A 27108-nucleotide genomic window follows, 5' to 3' on the forward strand; every position below is an offset into this window, starting at 1 on the left:
ATAGCGTGAGAAGTGTGCTGATACATACAAGCTAGCATAATATTCTCCCTCTGGCGCTTCAGTACTGCGTCATCACCTAGCTTCATATAGTTATGTAAGACACGCTAGATTTCTATTAGGAATAAAATGACCTTCAGTGTTCATAAAATTTATTGCTCCCTCCAGTAGCAGCAGCAGTGAAGTATGTTATCCTGCTGTTGTGTTTAACTCAGCAGGCAGCTAAGCATCACATAGCTATTCGCCCACTTCTCAACCCCTTGTTCTCCAGAGGGATGGGGGAGAGAATAAAAAAAAAAAAGTAAAATCCGTGCGCTGAAATAAAGACAATTTACTAAGAAGAGAAAATATAATAATAATAGAAAACACAAAACAACTGATGCTCACCACTAACTGATTGATGCCAAGCTAGTTCGTAGAGGCAGCTGCCATCAACCAATTCCTCCCATTTTTACAGTTCTACACATTGTCACATGGTAGGGGATATCCCTTTTGCCAGTTTGGGTCAGCTGTCCTGGTTCTGAACCCACCCAGCTCCTTGTTCACCTCCACACCTCCATGCTCCTCACTAGCAAGGCAGCATGAGAAGCTGAAATCTCCTTGGCTCTGTGCAGCACTGCTAGCAACAACTAAAACACGGGTGCGTTATCAACACTGTTTATCTCCTAAATACAGAATACAGAATCATACCAGCTCTATGGACAAGACATGTGCACATCCAACATTTATATTGGATATGCTCCTTGAATTCTTCCTTTTTAAACACAGTCACATTTTGCTGCTCAAATATGGAAAGACATATACAAAGCTATTTTCTTTCTGAAAAGATAGACATTAATAATGTGTTATAAAATCTTCATGTAGTTTTTCACAAGGTCAAACAAAGCCCAGGTGTTTATTATTTCTGGTGTTTGCTTATTACTCAGTCAGATTTACATCCTTTCTTCAGTGCCCTAATACTACCAAGTATCCACATACTTCTCTTACTGTTGCTTTTTTTTTCTTTTTTGCTGCAGCATCAGCAGAAAAAAAGGACAGGAGAGAAGAACTTTATCATCAGTCACAGGCATTCTTAAAATCCACTTGAACACCTTTGAAAGCTATTCTCTTTGACATTAGAATGAAGGAGGCAGTGATCTATAGACACAATGACTTCAACCTACTTCTTCGTTTTCTTTATTTCCTTACATTAATGCCATCTCTACTCCAATCCTTTGTCCCTGAGGAATGCTGCCAAGATGATCTCATCCAATAATTCCCTTTGCTCTTTGCCACACCCATACTCCTCATATCACAAACTCAACCAAGACATTATTGCTACACCTCAAATTGCTTCCAGTCTTAACCTCTTTAGTGACCTCTTCTGCACTGGTGAGTACCAGGTTCAGAAACACTTCACCTCTGGTTGGTTTGCGTAATAGCTGGAATGCAAAGTTATCCTCAGTGAACTCAGGAGTCTCCTGGATTGCTTGCAGCCCATGGTGTTGCCTTCCTAGCAGACATTCAGATGGTTGAAGACCCTCATCAAGATGAGAGCCTGCAAGCACAAAATGTCTTGCAGTTGAAGCAAGAATGTCTCATCCGTAGGATCTCCCTGATCAGATGACCTGTAGTAGACCCTGACCACAAGACATCCTTTATTGGTCTGGTCCCTGATTTCTACCCACAAACTCACAACCTGGTCACAGCTGTTTCTCAGGGGCAGCTCTTTGGAACGTATCCACTTTTTAATGCAGAGGGAAACTCCCTCACCCCTCTTTCTCTGCCTATCTCTTCAGAAAAGCTTTTGCCCTCAATCATCATGCTTCGGTTGTACAAATCAAAGCCTCTGTGACCACACTGCTGGGTATCTTTACAGACATCTGCATGTATCTGTTCCATCCTCTAAAAAGTCTGCAGCCATTATCTAAGTGACTGAAGATATCAGCTTATTATAAGTTCACTGAAAATCAGCAATAAATCACATGGGAACCGGAGGACGAAACTGCACTGTAAAGCAATCTCTACCAGTAAGAAATTCTCATAAAAAAGGAATAATATTAATGGTGAAGAGGACTCTCATTAGAGTTTGTACCTTATCAACACAAAACATCTAGCAACAAAACCAAAGGAAAGTAGATTTTAAAGGTTCTGTGCTTCCATAAATACTTGTTAATGAAGATGCTGAATCACTGATTTCTTTTTCTTTACTTCTCTGGGCTTCAATTTCATTATTGTTAAGTAGAATAATAGAATCATAGAATTACCAAGGCTGGAAAAGACCTCCAAGATCATATTTCCCTGCTAAATCATATCCCTTAGTACAGCATCTAAATTGTTTCTTGAACACCTCCAGAGATGGTACCTCAACCACCACCCTGGTCAGCCTGTTCCGGCGCCTGACTACTCTTTCAGATAAATATTTCCTAACATCCAAGCTGAATCTCCCCTGTTGCAAGTTCATAAAATCATAGAATCATAGAATCAGCAACGTTGGAAAAGACCTACAGGATCATCCAGTCCAACCGTCTACCTATCACCAATATAACCCCCTAACCCACATCTCTCAACACAACATCTAAATGCTTCTTGAACACCTCCAGGGTCGGTGACTCCACCACCTCCACGGGCAGCCCGTTCCAGTGCCTGACCACTCTTTCAGAAAAGTAGTGTTTCCTAACGTCCAGCCTGAATCTCCCCTGGAGCAACTTGAGGCCATTCCCCCTCGTCCTGCCACTATTTACAAGACAGAAGAGGCCGACCCCCAGCTCACTACAACCTTATAACAACCTTACAACCTTATAACTTCAGGTAGTTATAGAGAGTGATAAGGTCACCTCTGAGCCTCCCCTTCTCTAGACTGAACAATCCCAGCTCCCTCAGCTGCTCCTCATAAGGCCTGTGCTCCAGACCCCTCACCATCTGCCCTTCTCTGAACATGCTCCAGGGCCTTGATGTCCTTCTTGCAGTAAGGGGCCCATAACTGAACACAGTACTTGAGGTGCGGCTTCACCAGTGCTGAGCACAGAGGGACAATTACTTCCCTACTCCTGCTGGCAACACTAGTTCTGATACAAGCCAGGATGCTGTTGGTCTTCTTGGCCACCTGGGCACACTGCTGGCTCGTGTTTAGCCAAGCATCGACCAACACCCCCAGGTCTGTTTCTTCCACAGTCTTCCAGCCACTCTGCCCCAAACCTGTAGCATTGCCTGGGGTTGTTGTGGCCAAAGTGCAGGACCCAGCACTTGGTCTTGTTGAACTTCATCCCATTGGTCTCATCCCAACGATCCAGCCTGTCCAGATCCCTCTGCAGGGCCTTCCCACCATCAGGCAAATTGACGCTTCCTGCCAGCTTGGTGTCGTCTGCAAACTTACTGAGGGTGCTCTCAATCCCCTCATCCAGGTCATCAGTAATGACATGAAATGGGACAGGCCCCAGACCCCTGGGGATTTAGGGGTACAGAAACAGCCACTACTACCGCCTGAAAATACATTTGTTATGTACAACAGCCACTGTTGGTTCAGACAGAAAAAATCCTACAGTGGAAATTTCCAAGGCTTCTACACCAAGGATCACTGTCCCCTTTCCTTCCAGGATGCACTGCATTCCACCACGCATTTAAGTGAAAACACTCTTAGTGGTTTTCAGAAAATGTTTCTGTGGTATTTTATGGTTTGGACTTCAATTCAGGAATCAGTTGAAAAGAGAATACTAAGCCATAAGAATAATCAATATTCTACATCTGAAATTTGAATGAATGCAAAATGCTATTGTGTAAAAGATGCAAATTTTTACTTTGGAAGTTTACAGAAATTCCTGAACAGCAGTAGAGTACTTCACAAAATTGACTTAATAAATCATAGCAAAAAGAAGTAAAAGATAGCTATATATCCATAGCCATACAGATTATTTTTCTTGTATCGGGGTAAGTGTGAAAGTCAGGGGCTTTTTTGAAGGATCCCACAGGGTATCTTCATTTTTCAAAATCTTAACTCCATTGTGCTGATTTATAAAAGTAATTTAAAAGCAGACACCTGGAACAGTTCCCTTTTTTCTCTCTAGAACATTAGCAACACTGGCATATAAGCATGGCAACTCAAACCCCAGGATGCATGTAATTAGTCAGAGTGACTTAAGCAGGGTCAGCATCTGGCTGCTTTTAATTTAAAATGTTTTTTGAGGGAGACAAAGGATTTGACAGCTGATATGCTCATATGAGATTTGCAAGCCTACCTGTAGCCAACACTTCTAAACAACTCCTACTCTTTCCTTTCCTATTTAGTGTTTTTTTGTGAGCATAGGTGATAAGCATTTTTTGATTTAAAGATTTTCACTAGAAATTACTTGGCTGTTAAAAAAAAAAAAGATAAACTCCCAGTGAAACCCAGCAAAGCTAACGGTGAGGAAAGCTTCCAGCGCATGGGCTATTCCTAAGAAGCAGACCATGCTAGAGCCAAGAAATGTTTAGTTTTCGTAGATACAGAAATCCCAAGCCACTTTTCCACACACTAATCCGGATTCGGAACTGCTGCTTGGAGATTTGTTATGCTTTTTCCAGATTTCTCTTTTGTATAAAATTGCAATATTTCAACTTTTCCTTCTAGAATATAAGTTAGAAATTTGGTGGACTGGCTGCAACAAAAACGTGCTAACTAGTTTTACTTCTGGTGATTTCAGGTCAAGCACTCAGCATTTAGTTTACTTCAGACAGTACAGAATTCAGCAGCACCTATCTCCTCCCACTCTTTCTGAAGATTTGCCTTTTTCTTGAGGACAGTAAATGATAACCTGCATCATCAAAAGTTGTCACTGCTCCACAGAAGCAGAACCCTTCTCATCATATATATTCTTCTGGTACTGCCTGCTTAGAAACTGACGCAATTTCAGCCAGCGACAGAGCTGGGGGTCTAAAGTATACAACTCAAAATACTGTCTGTTAGAACAACCTAAGATGCTGAAGTTAAAACCTGCAAGAAATATTGTTACTTTTCAGGGTTTCTAAGACTGAAATTATGTGTAGAGTGAACCAAGCACTTATTCTATATTAAAAACAGCTCAGTTATTACAGTGTCTGATCTTGCGCTACTAATACACTTTAAAATGTGTGAAAATATTTAGAGGGGAGGTATTTTAACAAGTCTGGGGGAAGATAAGTGACAGCTACTGAACTCTTAATTTTGGAAATGTTAATAGGCTATGAACTGCTATGTTCATAAAATAAATGTTAATTTATTTTATTAATAAAATAAATAAAATAAATAATTTAATAAATTTATTTTATTAACTTAATGAAAGTTAATAAAAAGCTATGCTTTTCCATCAGAGACTATTTGTATATGCTATTATCAAGATCACAAACAGGCAAGCCATTTTTAAGAGAAGAAGAGCCTATTGCTAAAATTGCAGAATTGTTAGTGAAAATACAGGACTAAAAATGTTTAAAATACATTGCATGTCAGAACTCGGTAATAGAAGTTGTGGATGTCATGTGTATTCCACACTGAAGTGCTTAGGAGAAACTGGAATAAAAAATCAGACTTATATTTCACAAAAACAGCATGTTACCACGTTTCATACCAAATACATTATTTTTGGGTAAGTGCTGCTGAAAAGGAGAAACAAGTACGAAGAAGTAACATCCCTCTTTTCTACTGGGAAGTTTTATTTTGTTGCTCACAAGAATTTCACTACATAAACATCACACTAGGTTCCTTTATGTAAAATTGCAAGCCTGGCACTTGCAGATGTCCAGGAAAAGTGAAGTCAAACTTCCACACTTGCATCTCTAAGGCTATCCTAGTCCACTGGATCAGTTACAACCTTCTGCTTGTAAAAGTTAAGAAGTCAACAAAAGCAGCACTAAAAAGCTCCAGTAAATGGAGTCCAGAGGATCATCTCTTTCTCCATCTGGTGAAAGCCAGTAATGCTGTCAACACAGAGGTTGCATATTCACCTGAAGGGAGATGCAAATACACTGAAACTGTCTCAACCACCAAGCCAGTCTGCACAGGAAAAAACGCTGCTCAGATCTGATTAGAGCTTGGAAATAACTACAAAGATAGCAATTTGCCATCATCCTTTACTTTCCTCTAAAAGCATTATCTTCTTCTGACCCTAGGTATCTACCGCTTCCCATCTTCATTCCAAAAATTCTCCCACAAGGCAAAAATAGTATTCCACTTCAGTGCCTCCATAATCTCATCACTGGCATTGCACTACATTTGGATGGGCCATACCAGCAGTACCTGGCCCAGGAGATACCCTGGCCACATCTGTTTCAGACTTCAATATAGGTTATGAAGTCTATTGCACTTTGTCAAAGACAGATTTTTTCTGCAGGGAAGTGCATTTACAATCTTCCAGCATTACAAAAGAGTCCTAATTTGATTCATATTCAAGCAACCAAGAATCAAGATTCTGTTTTGATACAGAGAGGAATATAGTGATACTTAAATCACATGAATAAAATGAGTACTTCAGATTTGAAAGTCCTGACATCTCTTAATGATCTGATAGAATTTAATAACTTTGATAACTAATGAACAGAAGACTTCTGAAAAGAAACATAGGGTTTTTTTTTCTTACCCTGATTTCTCACTCAGTTTTCTTTCACTGCTGAGAAGCACTGCCTCTTCTTTCAGTTCTTGTTCTTTTGCTGTGTTATTCCCAAGCTTCTGTTGAGAATTTGTTTCCCATGCACCATTACCATCATCCACCTGCAACACAAAGGCATGTGCTCTTGTGAAGCCCAAACTGTCATTCTCTGTAGACACCACATCCAAAGGAGAGCAGCCCTCATATTCAAATGATTTTAGAAAAGAAGTTTCTACCTGAAATTCTGCCTGAGTGTCAACAGTCAATTGCTGCATTACAGCGGTTTCTGGTACTTTGCCAGGATGTCCAGACTCAAATTTTGGCACCTCTGACTCAGCAGAAATTTCCACGGATGATACATCACTGACTTCATTTTGGCCCAATATAATCCAACCCTCATCTTGCCCAAATCTTTCTTCCGATTCCCTTTCATCTTCCAGTTTTTGAGGCACAACAGAAGAGTTTTTCTCATCTAAGTCCCATTCAGCCCCACAAGAAGACTGGTCTTCCCTTTCGTTTATTATGGAGATTGACTGAAAGGTATCCAATGAGCCTGGTGAAAAGCCTTCATTAGATTCTGTTTGTTCAGGTACATCAGCCTCCTGAAACACAAAATCACTTTCCCTTGCTGAAGGTATATTTTCTTCCTCGGTAACAAGGAAGTAATCCATTTCCACCAAAGTCGGATCTCTATGCACCTGCATCCTCATATCCTCCTTACTCTCTGTACTTTCCAGTTCAGGGCTCTCAGAAGAATTTCTTGGCTTATTCTCCCTTCTAAGCAGGGAAGTAGTGCCAGCTTCTAAAATAACAGACAAACAGAAATTGTTTTTAGATTTGGAATTACTATTTCAGTCACCACAATTTCTTTTAATCAGTACTGTGAGATACAGTTCCTTTCAGTTTTCTTTGACAATCTCTGTTAATGTGTACTTGAATTTTACAACATCATAATCTTTATTATTGTTAAAGATTATACATTAACTAACACCACAATCACTCCTAAGGGACAAATGACTCAGTGTCCCACAGGCCCTGTACAAACAACAGAAATAACATCCCAACTTAAAAGTTCAAAAGGCTTAAACATGCCTAGAAGAGTACTACTTCAAGTACTCCCAACAGCAGAGTTCTGTACATCAAGGAGACCCATATCTTAACATTCAGCAGTAATACTCCAGACATTTTCTTCTTTCTTTGTCCCATGAACTTGCTCTGGTAAGAATGCAAGTTTTCTTACCAGCAGGTGATCTTTTATCTCCACCTGGCGGTGAGTCGAGATCAGTTGCTTCTGCTTCAGATTTCTCTTTCAAAACTTCAGAAATTTCTAGAGCTACTTGAGACTCTAAGAGCAAAGGTACTGACACGTGATTCTTCTGAAGGATGTCTGGTGAAGTGTCAGACCCCCGATCTTCGATGCTCTTTTCTTCGGTCATTAGGATGCCTTCATCAACTTCCAAAGGAGTTAGCAGTGGTAAATGCTTTTCCAAAGAAACACTGTTACGAAATGGCTGCTTTAACAAGAGTTCATCCATTGTACATGTGCTGCTAGAGGGTTCAGCATCAAAAGACACATGGAATGGTGGAGTATACATCACTGGTGACTGGTCACTGGGCATTTCCTTAAACACAGGAACATCTTTCTCAATTATGTCTTCATATTCTTTCATCATGTTCAGTTGATCACTTGAATTAGATTCATAGCCTTCATTATCACCAGGAAGAAAGGATTTGGGAAAGAATATCTGTGTATTGTTTGATTCCCTTTCTGCTGCTTCACTGCCCACTATTTCCAGTATATTAATTTCACCACATGTGCTCACTGGGCTACTAGTGACTGATGTGTTACAGATGTTACATTCCAAACCCTTCTCAGATTCATCCAAACACTCTCCTGGTGTGTCTAGCTCATCACCAGTTATTGTTCCATGGCCAGTATCAGAATATTTTCCAGCTTCAGCCAAGGCACTAATTTCTTTCAAATTTTGCTCTGCTCTATCAGGTAGAGTTAAATTCATGGGAACCAAATCTGTTTGGAAGGTCACTATTGGAGATGAATCTGTTGGTGTTCCTTGATAACTTGCAGGAGTATAACTTTCATGGAATGAGTCTTTCAGATCTAATGATGCCACTCCAAAAACTTCACTGAGGACTTTGACAGATTCTGCTGTCTTGAGAACAGGTTTATTTTCTAGACCACATTCCAAAATCGCAAATTCAAGAGGCTCTGGAGAATTAGAAGAGATAAGCTGATAGGATTCATCAGCCTTTCCCTGATCATAGTCTTGGAGACTATTACTTTCAGATTCTGCCTCTATCTTCTGCATTATTAACTGCCTTTTTGTATCAGAATCTGTCTCTTTACTCATATTTGACTGTCTGTGAGTCATCTGACTATCTCGTCCTTCAGGTTCCACACTAATCTGAGAAGATGGGATAGAAGCATGCTTAACTTCATACTCTTGGCACACATCTGGACTGTATGATGCCTCAGAACTATTGTCTTGCTCACAATGATTTAATATATAAGGATTTTCACTAACTGATTTCAAAGTGACAAACTCTTCAGCACTAGTCCACAGGTCAGGTTCCACTGAAAATAAATGATTACTTTCTTTTGTGTTATCTTGTAAAATATCTGGGATAACTGCAGTTTGGGGAATCAATATATTCCACATTGGACTTGACTTCTCAGTCATTTCAAAAGATAAGTCTTCTACAGTGAAAGCACCTGGCAGATGGTTGTGCACTTCTAATGTTTCACATGTGTCTAGCTGTTGTTCTTGAAGGATGAGACTTGCATTTCCCTCATGCCCTTCTGGTAGATCAAGTACTGTGTTTTTTTGATCTGCTGTATTTGACATATCTTGTTGATCATCTGAAAAAGGATTCTGTGATGTCAGTTGATTACTCTCACTCATAGGGAAAAACTGCTCTTTCAAGCCCCTCTCTTCTTTATCTAGTACTGAAGGATCATATTGTTTGAACTCCAAAGTGTCTTCATTTATTTGACTATCAGAAATATTCATAGGATATAATAGCTTTTCATTTTCTTCTGCATCATAGTACAGGTGGAGAGGCTGACTTCCATCATTATTTGGCTCAGTGGAATGTGCTTCTGTTAGTTCTTCACTTTGTGCAGGTGATCCACAGGACTTCTCCTTATTGTTTGTTACCTGATTTGTTACAGAGTGACTTGAAATAGAATACTCATCTTCCATCAGGTTTTCTTCACATGTTTGTGGATTCCACCATCCTGAACTGCCATATGGAAAATCAAATGTTCCTACATTGGATTTCTGATCAGTTCCTAAATCAGCTTGCAATGACAAACTCCACATACCACTTCCTGCAGAGTACTCTTCTTTATGACCACCAACAGAAGTCACTGTTGCATCTTCATTCATTTGACACAAATATGAATCTTCTGTGCTACCCATTTTTTCACTGCGAAGACTCACTTGAGCCTTATTCTGAAGTGCTTCCCACTGATCTAAATGTTCTGAAGTCTCATTATGCTCCATTATGGTAAAGTCCTCCTGTGATACATTCTGAGCTTTAATTGTTTCAGGATATTCATTTAAGATATCTACACAGATCTCTTCTGCCACGTCATTTTTTGCATCCAAATTGTCTTCATTTGTTTCAGGACTTGTTGCATTGGATTTTGCATAATCTGCTCCAACTTCAGATAATTTGTGCACTTTGTTTTCATATGTGGAATCTTCATTCAGTTCTTCTGGACATGCCTCTGAATTCTCTGAATCCTCATTTACTTCAGGACTTGATAAAGAAGATACAGTATCATCATCTACATGAGCATTCCAAAAATCTAAGCTTTTAAGAACCTTATTCTGTTCTGGGCTTGTTTCAAATCGTTCTTGGTATTTATTCCCAAATTCTTTTATTTTGCAAGCCTCCTTAAGATTTTTATCATTTTTAATATCCCACATAGCTCTACCTTCTTTGTGATTACTATCAACTGGAAGGTCTCCCCACACATTCACTGATGCATCACTTAAATCAGGGCTTGTTCCACTTGAGTGTGTATAATCATTTATTGAATCACTCCACACATTATCTCCTTCCAAATAACTTCTGATCTGTATATCCTTTGAAAAACTGCTTGTGGTGGTTGCCATTTCATGGACTTCACTTGCTTCAGGACTTGCTCCCGGAGATTTCAAATCCTCATGTTGCTGTAAATTCCAAGCAGTCTCAGGAAAACTGTTATTACGTTTTACACATAGTTCTCTGCAAAGTTTATCAGGAGATTCTAAATTTTCAGAATTTTCATTTCTCCCTGAAGTTATATAATGTAAAAATGAATTAGCTATCATAGACATATCTGTGATGTCAGGAACACTGACATAACCAGCAGAAGGACTCTTCTTAAGCTTAGTCTGTGGAGACTCATCTATGAAAAACTTTTCATGAGTGCTGCTTAGTTCTGAGCTATTTTCAGAAGATAGTAACTCAGAATTACTGATGTGTGGATGGTTAGGAATCACTTTATCTGAGCCCTCTATTACTTCTCCCAGTGTCTCTGGTGGTTCATTCATCAGAGGAATTGACACAGATAAGTGACAACTGGAGTCATTCTTTCCAGAATTATTCCAGACATCTGAGTTTACAGGCATTTTAGAAGAACTATTTTCAAAGATACTTTCCATCTCAGGACTTCTTGCATCCTCTATCACTGTAGTTTCCTTTTCAGCTTTCTCAGCAAGCAGCTGTGATGTTTCACTGTAACTGTAACTTTGTGGTCTGGAGTCATCAAGAGATTCACAATTTCTGTCTTCCTCAGAAGCACTTGAAGAAGACTCGGCATCATTCTCTGACAATTCTTTCCTCTCCTCCTGACTGACTAGATTACTCTGTTTGGAAAATGGCTCATTATCTGTGACTAAGGCTTCCAAACTAAAACAATTCCTCATTTTTTCCAGGGATCTAGAAAACTCAGATTTCGACCTGTTATCTTCTGAATTTGTGTTACATAAAAGCTCATTGCTGTCTTCTGCTAGTTTGTTGCAAGTGTCAGTAATAGTTTGTTTTCCATTTGTCTCATCTGTTATCTTATATTCCTCTTCTCCTTCCTGAGAGACGACAATGGCATTGTCCCAGCCTTCCTCACAACCCTGCTCAGTTCGTAAATTCCATGAATTAAGATGTTGCTCTAAATGCTGACTACTCAGCTTTTCATCAACATCTGGAGTGTTTTGTGCTGCCTCCTCACTCAGTGTCTCACTTCCTAAATCATATAAATTCAGATCCAAACTATTTCCAGCATCTGAAGTTGGTGTAGATGTGTCTGTGTCTTCTATAGGAGCATTGCTCACTGTTCCTATATTTTCAGCTAAACTTTGTCCACTATTTACTTCATTCTGTGGTGGTGATAAGTCATTCACTGTTTGATCGTATACTGGTGTAACTCTTCTGTTTTCAGATAAAGAAAAGGTATTTTCATTGGTATATAACTCAGTTGAAAAATACTGATCTGTAGCTCGTTCTGAATTAAGTAACAGTTTAGCAGAGGTAGAAAGAGCAGTGCTGTGAGAATTTCTTTCTCGTAATTGTGCATCACTACTATTTAAGGGTGTGCTCCAGATGTCTGAGTCTTTGGGTCTTGAAAAAGGCATGTTTTTAGGAGATAATGGTTTATTATTTGCTTTCTCAAGTGCTTTTGGTTCAGCCAAATTTGGGCTTATCAATTTATCAGTAATTGTTTCTTGGACAAAATCTTCGTCCTCATTTTCTCTTCCATCTTCCACATATGTAGGTGATATATAAGAATCAGATGTTGAGTAATTGGTGTCTAGTGGAGAAACAACTAAGTCTTCACCTATATTTGATGAGCTAAGATCTGAAGGTTTATACAAGAAGATATGATCCCAGGGCACCACTATTTCTGTTACTTCTTGCCTGATGTTTTTACCATACAGATTCCAGGTCTCCATATTTTCAAATTGTGTCAGTCTGTTCTTAGGGTCGTCAAATAGAGTTTTTTTCTCTGTTTCCGATGTGGAGTTATTCTTCATATTGTTGATATCAGAATTTGTGTTTTCAGATGATCCACATTCTTCTAGTGAATAACATCTTTTTTTATCCCAGGCTTCTGGAGATACCTGGGTAGGCGGGTTTTCAGTCTCATTGTCTGCTACAAATTCTGAAGAATCTGATAAACTGCGTTTTGTTATGGTCCATTTCTCAGGAACATTCACTGGTATTTTTTGTTTATCCAGTCTGGGCACATTCCACACATTTTTGGAGGATCTAGCAATATTTTCTGCCTCAAGTTTAATCCAGACATCATAAGAGTCTCCCTTCCCTTCACCACAGCACCATGCATCTGACATCACAGGTGCTGGCTGACTGATCTTCCATGCATCAGTAGAACTCTCTGGTTCTTGTTCTGCCTCCTCTAAAGAAGCAGTTTGCAAACACAAATGTTCACCGTTTTCTTCTTTTTTCTCTTGTTTCTGATTATCTTGTTTAAACTGATTATCCCACAGACCTGGTCTTGTGTATTCCATTTGCTCAGGCTGTTTTTGGAGGAATATAGAATCTGATGCTCTTCTATCAATATGTTCTCGTAGCAATGGGCTTGTTTTACAATTGTTCCATAAGACAGGGCTTTGAAATACAGATTCCTGTTCACTTGAACTCCATGTATCAGCATTTCGGGACTCTAAGTCAAATCCATCCCACCAGCTTCCATATCTAACACGCGACTGAGAACATTTTGTGTCATCTATTTCATTTATTTTTTTAATGACTTCTTGTGGGAAAAATAAAGGCTGCCCATTATCTAGTGGTGAAGTTTCTACAAGACTGTTCATTGGAGTTGGTGGAATTCTTGAATCAGCAGATTTCAACACTTCTGGTGAGGAAGTATCACCCTCAACTAGATTAATCAAACTTGAAGTTTTCTCAAACATTTCTCCTGTATTCACATCAAACTCAGCTAAACCGTCTTCCTTCTTTGCTGTCATAACTAAGTCAGTTGAATAATTTGCTGAATCACTTTCTAGCAAGTTTGCTTCATCATGTTCTTTCTGCACAGCAAGTTGTTGCCCTTCAGATGAATCACTATTAAGGAAATAGTCATCTGCTGGAGAACAGTCAACAGAACGAGAAGATGATTCAGATGGAGCTGTAGCCACTGGTGCTAGATCAAAATTAAAAAGGTCAAAGTTACCACTGCTATCTCTAGATTGAGGTTTTTGTTCTTCTGCTATTGCTCCTTCAGGAATAGGGCTGTAGGAATCAAAGCCGGGCAGAAGACTATGATGGGAAACAGCACCTTCTGCAACAGGGCTGTCATCACTAAGGAAAACAGAGCTCTCTTTGGAAGACCGGCTGCTTCTAATGGTAGCCAAGCCACTGTCTGGACTCACAAGGTCTACATTAAGATCAGCGTGGGCTTGAATGGATCCATTTAAATCCTGAGGATTTTCTATAAAGTTGACAGAACTGGGCTGCGGTTCTACATCAGAGCCATATAACTCCATAATACCAGAAGACCCTTGAGAAAGTGGTGCACTCCCAGCAACAGCTTCAGTAGAAGACGTTCTACTGTTTGATACCATTTCCGGTTGTCTTCTATTCATGACTTCCTTAATGAGAAGAAAAATTTGATCACAGGTCACCAAAGAATTTTCTTGAAGATAAATAAGAATTTGGTCACATTCACACTCCAGTGGATCCAGCTCCAAGCAAGGATTTTGACACTCTTCTAATTCGCAGCAAATCTGTTGAAAAATAGGATGTTTCAAAAACCGTTACAATCATAGGTAGTGGGGCAGTCTACTCCACTGTGCAACACAATCATAGCTATCTATTCCCATTTCCCTACGACAGACATTTCAGGAACACTCAGTGGATGAAATATTAAAAGTTTGGTATAAAATATATATAATGCAATTGGTCATAATGTTTACTTGAAATGATGTGATTTGACTTTCAAGTTTATTTTTCATTAGTAAAAGAAAATACAAATATTTAGTTATTGCCTTAAGAAATCTGGGTGAAATATATAAAGGGTATGTAAGAAAAGAATTTTGAGAAGATAATAATTAGGTTCATAAAATAAATACATTTATGTTGATTCTGAAGCAATAGGGTCCTTTAGGTACTTGTCCCTAAAATCAGAAGTTCTTAAGACAAAGACAAAGGTACAAGAAGTTGCCTCATCATGATTTCCTCAATCTGAGGACAAATACAGGTGAAAAAAACATACAGCATCTGACTTTGGATAAGCTTTTGTTCTAGAAAAAATTTGGCTTAACTGCATAGCTTAAATTATTTAGTGATAAAATACACAGATAAGAGTTCTGGTCATTTCCATTTATGTGACTGTTCATGACCCACTGTCAAAGCGTAGATCACAATCACAGTCACTGTCCTTTGTAACATTGTGTGTATTGTATATCACAATATAAAACCAAGCCAACCAGCCATCACAAAATCAGTAAAAAAAAATTCTGTTCTGTACAGTCTTACTGTACTTCTTGTGACTAACCAATCTTTATATTAGGCTGCTCTGAAGCAATCAAAAATAACACAAGCTTGCATTTCACATTGCATAAATAGTGCAGTCATTTCAAATTGCTACTCCATTGCCAGCCAACTGTAGTTACTTCTTGTATCCACCTAATTATTCAACATTTTGCATATACTTTTTAAAAAAAACATTATTTTTCAAGAAAAAATATTTTTGAATTCTTTCTCCAGGTACTTACTTGACTGCCTAGCTCTAAGTTTTCCGAGTATACTGCTATTTGCTGTTTTGTTTGCTCCTCTTCTGGCAAAGGGTTGGCCAAAATGACAAGTACATCAAAGCCATATTTATATATGAATGCTTTCAGATCACCAATGAGGTTCCTGTGTAACACGCAGTCCTGCAATAAGGTAAGAAATTAAGAGATCAGTGCATTTTTCTCACTCTTTCCATCCAAATCTGTGGTGAAAATAGTCAGAAACACTAATATACAGCAGTGGCTTTAAGTGTCAATAGAATTCCCCTTAGACTAGTGCAATGTAGAATTAACTAGATTTTGCAATATAAACTATGCCTTCCTTTTTCTGACTTGGGGCCATAATACATGAAGAGCAAATGTCCCTCTTCAGTCATCACTTCTGAAAATTGCTAGTGAACAAATTATCAGATACTTTCTTTTCTCCATTCTGTTCCTATTTGTATTTGAGAATTTTTTTTATCTTCAAGTTAAACACAATGTCATATGCTATAATAGTTGTGATGCTGCCAAGCTACACTGGCCCTGAATAAACAGCAGTTCATCATAAATATAAAACAACTGTATATGCAGATTGGAGTATTATCCCCCTGCATCTGTCTCCTACCTGATAAATTACTGTTTTGGTTAGATAAATACAAATACTTTATTTTTATACAAAATACAAATACAAATATTTATTAATCTGCTCATATGTGTCCACCAAATGCTTCTCCCTCCCCTATAAGACGAACTTATAAAAAAAAACTATTTGTCAAGAGCTTTGGAAGTAGATTCTTTCCCAGATTAGAAATGAAGTTCTGCTTTGATGTTTGCATCACGCTCAACAATTCGTTCTACATGAAAACCACGCAGATTACTGCACAAGAAGAAGTCAGCTAGCAGTTTATTGGTGGACATTCAAATATAAATTCTGAATAAGGAGATACAGTGAAGAATTATGGTAAATAAGGTTTGAATGTCCAAACACTTGTCTCAGCTGCTCACTCACACCCAGCTAGGTGCCAAAAGAAAGCTCATAATCCAATTGCAGATCTATTCTACAAGGCGTTTACTACTGTAAACATGGTAAATAAATGACAGGTGTAATAAATATTCAGCCTTCTAGCCTCGTTACAGTTTAGCTTCTATATTGTTTCTGTATTGCTTGAATCAATTGAAAATGCAAGGAATTAAACACTTTCATTAAAATCAACTGATCGATCTGGAAGCTTCATGAAAGGAACACTGACTGGGAATTTCTGCCCACCCACTGCCTCACTGTGCTCACATCCATTGCTGGTCTCTATAAACATTCAGCAAGCATCAACGAATGTCAATGTGTGACATTTTTAATGCGTAGAGGAATTCAATGACGCACCTTTGCTTCAGACGCACTTCCATGCCAGACACCATTTTGTCAGACTGCCTCTCTGCTGCCATCTGTCACATGGCAATAAAATCTAATGGAATATTGGCAAGAAGGTTCAACCTCTACTGCCATACCACCAACATCTGCCTTTTATGTTGTGGGCCAACATAATAAAAATAATTTTAAAAGGAGGCATTACTTTTGGAGCCACCCTTGCAGTAGGTCTAGGGACCAAAAGAGGGAAATCCCTTCTGCAGCCAGGATATGCCCAATGTGTTGTATGAGGACCACTGCCAGTTCAACATTTCAGGGTTCCCATAAAATAAAGGGACATAAGACTATATAGTATTCTCTCCTAAAAAACATTAGCCCTAATAAACAGTATTTTTTAGATACGTTACAGAGTCTGCTTCTCTTTCTCTTTCATAATGGACCAGCGCTGCCTGTTGCAAAACATACAGAGCAGCGCAGGAAAGAGTTTAGCTGTGCTACCACCAAACACCATGTCTTTAAACAAAACATGCAGATTATTTATGGATTTAAAAATCTAAGATGGAAAGGGAAGTTTTACGGTGACATCAAATCAACAGTAATACTGAGGATTTCATCAAAGTGTGTCAAAACATAGGCCAATTCAAGCAGAATGAAGTGATAACAGCCAGTTTATTACTTTATACCACAAATCCTACCCCACAGATAACTGTTTGACAAAATGTCCACTATTCAGCAACGGTATGAAACCCAGAGCTGATTTCATTCTGCAGCATCATGACAAATATGTAAGCTTCTCACCCTATTACAGAAACATTTATTAACATTCAGATAATACCTGAGAACATAAGTTACTAAATTTTCCCAAATACAGTCATTTTAGTAACCAACAATAAATATTTCTCAGAATTTGTTAATTTAATAAGTGTGTCCACAAACGAAAAGAATGGTTAACAGAACTCATTAAAAGAATGGGTCAAAAAGTAAATTTGCTGGAAAATGCTGTTGCCTAAGCTAGGAATAAAATCAAGATCAGATTACACATTTTACAGCATTGTGACTCTACCAAATCAATTTTTTTGGTCGACTGGACTATGAATCAAAATATCTAAATCATTATTTTTTAAAAAGCAAAGGTAACTTTATTAGCAATAATATTACTGATCAATTTTTAGTACTTATTTTAGTCCCATCTCCACATTTCCATAAAGTTTACTCTTCTTAACTATTGCTACCAATACAATTCAAACAAGACCTTCACAAGTATTCAAATCTTCAAGTAGAATTTCATAAACAAGAAACTCTTATAAATTACCAAAGACTATAAACTGAAAGATATAATAGACATATGGAATCTTCCATAAATTTGCTAACCTAAGTAAACAACCAGAATGTTGCATGTATGACAAACACTAACAGAAGATAAAACATCTCTTTCAAAAATGAAAAAAACAAAAAAACAAAAAACCAAACCAAAACAAAAAAACCCCGCTACATCCCAAAACAGTTACAAGCAGTGTAAAATATAGTGTGGATGAATTTGCATAATAGGAAATGCATGGCAAGACAGTCAAAGCATGACAAAGGTCAAATTATTCATTTTATACTATTATTCCTTTATTTGCATATTTTGGTTTAAATATTAATTCGTATTTGCAGTGTGCTGTAAGTAAACAGCATATATAAGCATTATTATTTGTAATGCCCTCCAAATACCCTACTACAAAAAATGGACTGTAAGTATACCTGAAATGTACTATACGTGAAATAGATAGTAACTAACAGTAAATATATTTTACACATGCACTGGCAATATATGAACAGTGATGTGGACATGGGAGAAATTGAGTATCTTAGCAATTGTAATAATACCATGCATTTGCTTTGTCTAATTCACTTAAAAAGTTTATACAGTGCTAAGACAAAAATATGGTGAACATTCTAAAACAACTTGCTTTTTTTTGTTTTTTAATCATTCAGGCAAACAGAATGTGAAAGCTCAACAAATCAATGAACTTTTGATGTATTTTTCAACACAACCAATTCAGTTATTACGCAATTCTGTTGTGAAATGCATTACAAATTTTATGCAGGCTGTATGTCGGAACTTAGTTCTCTGAAACTCAATTTTCTTACTGGAACTTAACTGAAGAGCTAAAAAGACTACAAACCTGGGCAGGCCTCAAAAATAAGCAAAGTCTCTGAAAAATACTTAAAGATAATTGGTAATTTCTCCCTTTCTACACTTTCTGATTCATGAAGCCAACAGCCAATTACCCAAGTGATCACTGAAAATGTACATTACACACACTTCTGATTCTTCCGAGCTAACTGTGTCAATATTAACCTGATGAAATTAAGAACAAACTGTCTCTTTTGTTCTTCATACTCCTCACATGGAGAGCACAATATGGCTTTTGTCAGGGATGCTCCATCATTTTGGCTCAAGGAAACTGTCAGTACAGTTTGGGATTCGTTATTCATGGGCAGATACCCTGATGGGTCTAATGAAGCCTTTCTGCTGACAACTCATTTGCTAAAAATACCCAGCCATCGCAAAATATAAATGAGGAATATCACTGCAACCCATTACAATTTTCAAATCCAAAACAATTAACACTATCCAGAAGTCAATATCTACTGCTTCACACTGTATTCTCTTAATATTTCATGGTCAGTACTGCTGCATCCCAGTTTGTTTCTGTGTGATCACTGATAAAACTTTATGACATACTTAAATTGCAATATAATAGGGTAAATACCAATGTTATAGCACCCATGCAGAGCTAACAGTCTGTGTGCCATTTGTTGTAAATCCAGCTAATTACTAGAAGCCCCCACATAAAATAAAAATTAAAGAAAAAGAAAGCAAAACAAACCCAATTTAGCGTAGAAGTTTTCAGGTAAGATTGCTAAAAGTCAGAAAGCAGTGTAAACAGTATAGTGCTTATAAGGCTACACCAGAAACACAAATTGTTTATTCACTGTTTAACCTCTTCTTTGTATCAACACCACCGGTGAAAATACACTATACAGAATTTACCTTTCCTGTAAGAAAAGACTCCACTTATCTGCTATGCATTCCAATCTACTAAATGGCAGCTCTGCCGTTTAGGCAGATTAGGATTTACCAATCTTCTGAAAAGAACAAAGGCAACAGCTAACTCTGCTGTCAGTTTCTAACCTCTTCCTCTTAGAGCTGCTGCCTGAAGTTTCCAAAGAGAAAAAGGTATCAGTCCCAAACCGAAGAGGGGGAGAATGGGGTATCTGAAAGCTTGTACTACCATGTCCTACAGAGTCCCCTATTACAACTGATGTTAAGCTTCAGGCTTCCTGAGCTTAGCTTAGTAGGAAATGCAACCAGGAAGTATAGCATTGTGAAACACTTCACAGAATACATGATTAATGTCTGTTTAGCATTGATCTCACTCCCCGTACTGTAGGTGGCAGCTCAGTTTCTGGGTCAATCACCTTCACCAAAGGCAGAACAACTCGAAAAATAAAGCACAGAAGAAAGAAGAATTCATCTATAATAAGATTCATTGAACAAAGCATGATTATACAAGTGTGTTTAGCCACTTCTATGCCGGACTGCCTTTTCTACAGCATTGGTCTATTTTCAGTTAGTACTTCTTAGCAATGATCGAGTCTTCATGAAAGAAGACTACAACTAAACACCTTTCCTCATGCTTTAAACAAGTAAAAATTCTGTGTATTCAAATACAGGCTTGACCACTCTGATCAACAAAATAAAAATAATATTTTTTAAAAAAAAAAAGCTGCTCATGAAATCAGCCAACCTTCTGTTCCATTATTACACATTTTCAGCTAGCTGAAACAGTTCTGAATGTAATAGCTAGGGTACTATGTCTCCACATATCATGAGAAATTACGATACCATATATCAGAAGGATGTCATAATGTCCTGTTAGGTTTAGGGCATTCACTCTCCCACTGGAGCGCCTGCAAGTGGTGCTCAGAAGTGATCAGCAAGGATCACTAACAAAAGCAAGAACTGGAACTCTACCCTCAGCAAAAAGAACACCAATTCTTAACCACAATCAAAACAACCTCCCCCAACCTCAGCAATCTGAAACTAGTTTTGCTGTGCCTTCTGGTGCATGTGTGCATATACTCAAAGAACAAAACAGATTAGAAGTGCTGGAGATGTCCTGAGAAGGTGCTGCTGCTACTGCCTGACGTAAACATCAAGTGCTTAATATAAACAAGCACGGGTAACAGGCTGCATATTGTTGTGGTGTGCACTGGAGTGACATGGCAATAGTAGATAGCTGCAAATACTAAATCAAGAAGGAAAAAAATTAAGTGTAGCACAGGATTAAAGAAGGGATGTTCATCATCTGGTCTAGTGAGCTAACGGTGAAGACCCTCACTTATTTCCAAATTCAAAGTTTGTAATTTCTCTCACTGTTAATGAATATATTCTGTAATCAGAAAATCGTGACTGATAAAAATAAAACTGTCATTTTTCAGCATTTTTTTTGCAATTGAAGGATACTAAGGAGTTTGGAGTACAAAATACAGCAAAAAAATATAGATTTAATTTTCAAATTTAGATGCCTAAGTGCCACCACCTCTTTCAAGTATGTCTTTAAAAGTCAGTCTGTGTAATATAATGAAAGGGATGAACTTCCTGTCATAGCAATAGGACTTCTGCTGCAAGGAGGGAACTACTGGTAAGTGCACTTGTACTATGTTAAAATGTATTCTCTGCAGGACACTTTAAAGGATAAACTAAGTAGTACTGCATGCACAGTGAAATTTCCTATTTAGAAAGCACAGGTACAGGTATCCAAAGTCTAAAGATAAAAGAATTCTGGAGTCTGCTCACGTATTGTACTTGTAAACAAATGTCACCTATACAAAATATACAAAAAATATATACAAAATGAAGGAAAAACCTCTATGCTAAAGTAATGTATGTACAATGTAATACATTACTCCCCTCAGAAACTTATAAGATGAAAAAAAAATGGTATTTTTATGTCTTAGTAATCAACAGACCATGTGGTTATAGCACATGATATATTTCTTATTCTCCTTAGTATTATAGTTCTTTGTCATCATTGCCTAGGAACCTCATCTGATTTTTCCACAGCTTGTAAAACAATTAAAAATACTGAAAAAGCCACAAACTACCACTTCAGTGACAAGGCTCATTTAATCACATACAATATTTATTTGATTTCACTTTTGACTGATTAGCAAGTGGTAACAAGCAAAAGGTTGACTTGCTAGAGTGATGAATTAAAACATAAGAATCACCACGAGCATCTATATACTGACCATGAGCTGTCCATTTTACCCAGACAAGCCTCAGGTGTAAATCTGTATGCCATAATTCATACCTTACAAAAAGCTTCCAAGCAAACATGGTAACAAAAACACATTTCTGGCTGTCAAGAAAATTTCTGGCAGAATTAATCAACCATTCATCCATTCAGGCTCTTTGCATACCCTTTTGTCAAAGAGGGAATACTAAGAGATTTCTTTCCTCTTCCACTCACTCATTGCAATGGTTTTTAGAATCCATCAAGCCTGAGTTGATTTATTGAACTGTCTCATAGCTCAGCAGTATAACTATAGCAAATGAACTAGTAACTTCTCCAAAAACAGCAGTGATTAAACAATATCTGGTTTATTTAATTCCTTCTAACTTCAGATCTGAAGTAATTTCTTAAAGGGGCTGACTTGCATTATTTAAAAGCTCTATTTCCAGTTTTATCCCTGTGTTTCCATTCCTCTTTGTTTATTTATCCTGTTTTGACATTTGACAGAAACATTTTTGATTTACAGTGGTCTGACTCTAGATCTACCAAAATCTTCACATCTTTCGCACTAACTAGCATATGGTTCTATCACAAGTCAATTGATATTTCATACAAAAATTCAATATTCAGAGACAATACTACCATGTACTTTTATGTGAGCTATCCTATTCATTATGCTCTGCATACTCAATAATAATTACCCAGTTAAAGTATCTACCTATTTATTTAATTACATAGACAACTTTCCATTCATACTGAACTATTTTTGTATTTATCTAATTCCACCATTAGTAATGAGAACTGTTATAAAAGTAGTTAAGGCACAATAAATAGAGATACGACAAGCAGTTTGAAACACTGTTTAAACATGGATTTTATTGCTGAACATCGTCCATTGAACCCCATGGAGCACATTTATCACTCACCAGCTTTGAATTTTTCTTCATAAAGATATATGACCTTTGCCTATTAGATTTCATTAGCAGGGCACCATACAAGGCTCCTCTGCAGATGACAGGATAGAAAGCTAAACAACCTCGCCTGAAGGATTTGTGAGAACAAGCCCATCTTCAATCTTTGTCCCTGGGAGGCACTTCTAACACCTGCCAACCACAGCACTATCATCAGAAAAACATTTAGAGATTTATCTTCAGGCTGGTGATTATAAGAGATAATTTGTTTGGAGTATGGATAAAGTTGGTCTAGCATAAACAAACTAGAAGCTCAAATTATACGATGAACCTCATTAACTATTGATTTAACCACTGCAAATCTATGAACAAATGTTGTAACAAAACGTTAATTCTTCCTGAAGATACAATCAAGGGGAAAAAAAAAAAACATCAAAATGCCAAGGCAGGATAGTTTAAAAATGCTAAGCTATTCTTATGGGTGCTTTTAATACTTGCAGCTTCAGTTTTAAATGGACACTTGCTTCATCATAACGATAACAGTATTTTATTGCCATTTTCCCATAAACATGTAGTTTTGTCTGACTAAAAGTGCTGTATCCCTTTGTTGTGGCTACTACAGATGGATGAAACCGTGAGTATTCTCTTATTTTTTTTGCTTTGGAGACAGCAGAACAAGACATAATGTAAAAACCCTCCAGTTGCAATAAGATAGTAATATTGTAAATGGATACTATCACAGGAGGCAGGAGCCTGAAAAATTATATATATATAATCTATATTTTATCTGCTCTACGTATGCTTCGTGCCCATAACTGAAAGTAACTTCCTTCTAATCACTACTTTCACTCAAGCTAATAAATCATCAGCATCCTCAGCCAAGAAGATATTTAGAAATAATGTAGCATACTTAGTCCTGAACACATTAGGTGCTTTTTTTTATACAATGGAAGCCAACACCATCAACTTCTTGCTACAGGAGAGAAAAGTGCTGCAAGACTTCCAATTGTAGTCCAGACAGAGCAGCCAGCCAGTGTTTCCACACGACATTCTCAGGGCGCCCCACAGAATTCTAGTTCACTATGCCTCGGCCACATTCCTTCCTACTTAATTCCACTGCACTGGGGGGGGAGGGAGGGGGAAGCTCATTTGTTTACAGGAAGTGGAAGGAAACCTGCAGCTTTTCCTCCAACATGGCAATCTCAACAAATCACTCTGTGTTACTTGCACTTAAACCAGTGTTTTTTAAGCTAGAGTAGACTGTAAAAACAACAAAAACCTTTCAGATGGAACTCAAAAACTTGCAGTCAAAAGAAAGAGAAGAAACTTAAAAAAACTTTTGGATATATTATTATCTCTCATCATTAACTCCTTCTAAAATGGAATGGTATTTGAAGTAAAATGATTTGTTTGCCTGTATTAAAAAAAAATCTGCTACAAAATATTTTCCTTCAATTTGAGAGTTTATTACACAGCAATGAAGTAATACAGATGGAGTCCTTCCATGCAAATGGACCTTAAATCTTTTTTAAATTGTTCAGAGATTAAAAGACAATGTTAAATGCCAAGTTACTGATTTTTTTTTATTTCTTTCATCACATTTACTTTGCTAATTCGTGTAAGCATTTCACAATCTAACCATATGAGTAAAACACAGTTACTTAGAATGAAATAGCTGTAACAATTATTTACATAGAAAGCAAAATAAATTAGCAGGATATTACTGATTAAGGTCCATCCAGACATTCAAGCTTGTGCAGGACCCAAGCCTTTTCTGTCCATTAAAAACACTACTTTGAAAATGATCAAGTGATAATAAAATCAAAAGAATAATTTGTGGAAGATTCAGATCTAGTGCTTTTGTTATATTCTAAGTTCCTTCAGTTTTGATTTTTCATCAGTTTCTAGTAATTGCTGAAGTCCCCTGTTCCTTCTAGTTCCTTCTTCTTTGGCTTTTCTAAATAAGCTTTGTATTTCCTTTCTTGGTCCTCTGACTCCAAAACATTATTCTCAAAAAGTGTACTTCATCCATATATTCTCCTTACTCCAAAATATTATTTATTCCTACACAGTTTCGTTCTCTAGCACTGCAAATTCCAAACTTACGTATTATTTTTCACTTCTCTTTCCAATTACAACTGTATTCTCAGCTGTAACAACTGAAACCACTTCAAGAATCTAGTTTTAACTTTTTATAGACTTTTCCTGTTGCCCCAAATCAATCTAACTACAAACACAGTTTCCTGTTGAAGCAAAATGCTCTTTGATTGCACCTCAGTCTTTACTCTTTTATCCCTTGGTTCACTGGTCACGTTTTCCTTTGGGCAGTGGAGATGATCTGCTTTGAAATGCTGTCTCTGAATATCTCTGGATATTCAGAAGTTGATACAGTAATAATGACCATTTAGTGTTCATTCTAGAAGTCTGGAACAAATAGGCAAATTCAGAATGTAAAGAACCAGAAACTGATGCAAAGTCACTCACTGTGTTCAAAAGATTTGGGCAGAAGCCAATAATATACCTGTAAGTATTCTCCGCACCAGCTCCCTACATGAACAATCTTCTCGCTGTCTTCCAGGCACCCAAGTTCAGCAAAATGTCCTTCCATGGAGACTAAGTTCTCTGTTATGTGTATAAAGATTCTAGAAAAGTATTTTGAATTATTTTGATTGTCAAGTTTGCTCTGCATGCTTAATCTCTAGCACCTTGCTCAGCCACAAATTGTCCATGTTGCCTTGTTCAGTAGCCCTCACTTGGAAAATAACTAGAGGCAAGAGCAGCTTGCTTTCCAAGCTCTTCCAGTTTATCTCTATGCTGAGAAAGACAAACACCTTTTTCCAAGACACAGTGAAACAAATGGTGTTCTAAGTCTTTTCAGTGGAGCCAGCTTTAGTCTCACTTGCAATGGCTGCTTCTAAACAGTAACCAGGAACTGGACAGAGATGATCAAATACTGTACACTGAATTTTGCCACCAAAAAAAAAAAAAAAAAGCCAAACAAGTTTGCTTACAAATATGAATAGCAATTCATTTTCTTGTAAATCACTTAAGTTTTCCTAAGGATTCTTCTAACATGCACTTACATGCAAGCAAAATGCCTTTAGCAACTCATTTGTTAAACAGTCAGTTCCTTCACAAGAGATAAAAGGAGTCATTATCAAGGCATGCAAAATCAGGATAAAACAAAGTTATTTGCAAATGCTCTCAGAAGATACACGGTTACACTGGGCTGTAGTTAAGCAGTGGCACCCATGCCTCTGTTTTACATTTGCAGAGGTAAGACAGCAGATTTTACTGCTTAGATGATTTAAGTTTACAAGTACAAGCTGTATTTAAGATTTAAGATAGATTTTGTAGAACTACTGGCACACAAAGTTCTCCAGCACACATGCTTTACTCAGGTTATGTGTTTCACAAAGTCATGCTTTGCTCTCTCTATGGATGGACAGAAGTGAAAACTGAGATATAAGGCAAGGCAGTGCCCTGAATACACCTCAGAGTTAACCACTCTGAGGCACAGGACTATGGCTCTGCTAGCATTGGTATGCAAATCAAGCTTAACAGACATTTGCCCTTAGGGCCCAAAGCAGCTGAAATACATTTAATACGGTCCAAATTTTACCTGAAAGATACAAGGAATTCTCAGTGTTTAGAAGGAATCATATCTGAGACTGTGTTAAAAACAAAAAAAATCACTTTTTTTTTTAACTAAAGAACAATTATACATTAGGGCCATAAATATGGTTGGCGTGGGAAACAAAAAAAAAAGGGGGCTGTAAATTATAAAAAGTAGTTAAGGCACCAGAATCCTAAACCAAGCCTAATCCCTCCATGTCCAATGCTTAGTTACCTGAATGAAGGGAAAGCCAAAACGTACAGTGATGTGATAAAGTAGATAAATATATTTAAAAACAAACTTAAACAATACACTAAAAATTAACAACAAACTCAATAAATACATAGTAAATTCACAACACATATTTGAATTAACCACTGCCATGCCATGCATGGGTGTAATGCCTTAGAGCCTTTATTTAACCTCCACTTCTTGAGTGTAGTCATGTATTGTCTGAAGCATCTAACACAGAAGGGAAAGAAAAAAGTACTTATTAGCAATACCAAAGCAACAGTTCATCTAAGGAAGCTAGCAGCTTACTTAAAGAATTATATACTGCTGCTCACTGACTTTGCTGTAGCCTGTTGAGAATTTGTTTTAAGACTAAGGTTTTGAATACA

At 37.5% G+C, this 27108-nt stretch overlaps 1 protein-coding gene across 3 annotated transcripts in view; it reads right to left on the minus strand.

Moving 5' to 3' along the window:
- The window catches only part of PRUNE2 (prune homolog 2), a 138165-nt gene that overhangs the window by 39227 nt on the left and 71830 nt on the right, over positions 1-27108 (minus strand). For all 3 annotated transcript variants that reach the window (XM_021380677.1, XM_021380675.1, XM_021380676.1), the window contains exons 7-10: positions 15314-15472; positions 7813-14323; positions 6809-7374; positions 6564-6694 (exon numbers count right to left, since the gene is read on the minus strand). In XM_021380677.1, coding sequence (XP_021236352.1) covers positions 6564-6694; positions 6809-7374; positions 7813-14323; positions 15314-15472 — 7367 coding nt within the window. The remainder of the gene's footprint in view (positions 1-6563; positions 6695-6808; positions 7375-7812; positions 14324-15313; positions 15473-27108) is intronic.

This window comes from Numida meleagris, chromosome Z (assembly GCF_002078875.1).
Source record: "Numida meleagris isolate 19003 breed g44 Domestic line chromosome Z, NumMel1.0, whole genome shotgun sequence".
Taxonomy (NCBI): Eukaryota; Metazoa; Chordata; class Aves; order Galliformes; family Numididae; genus Numida; species Numida meleagris.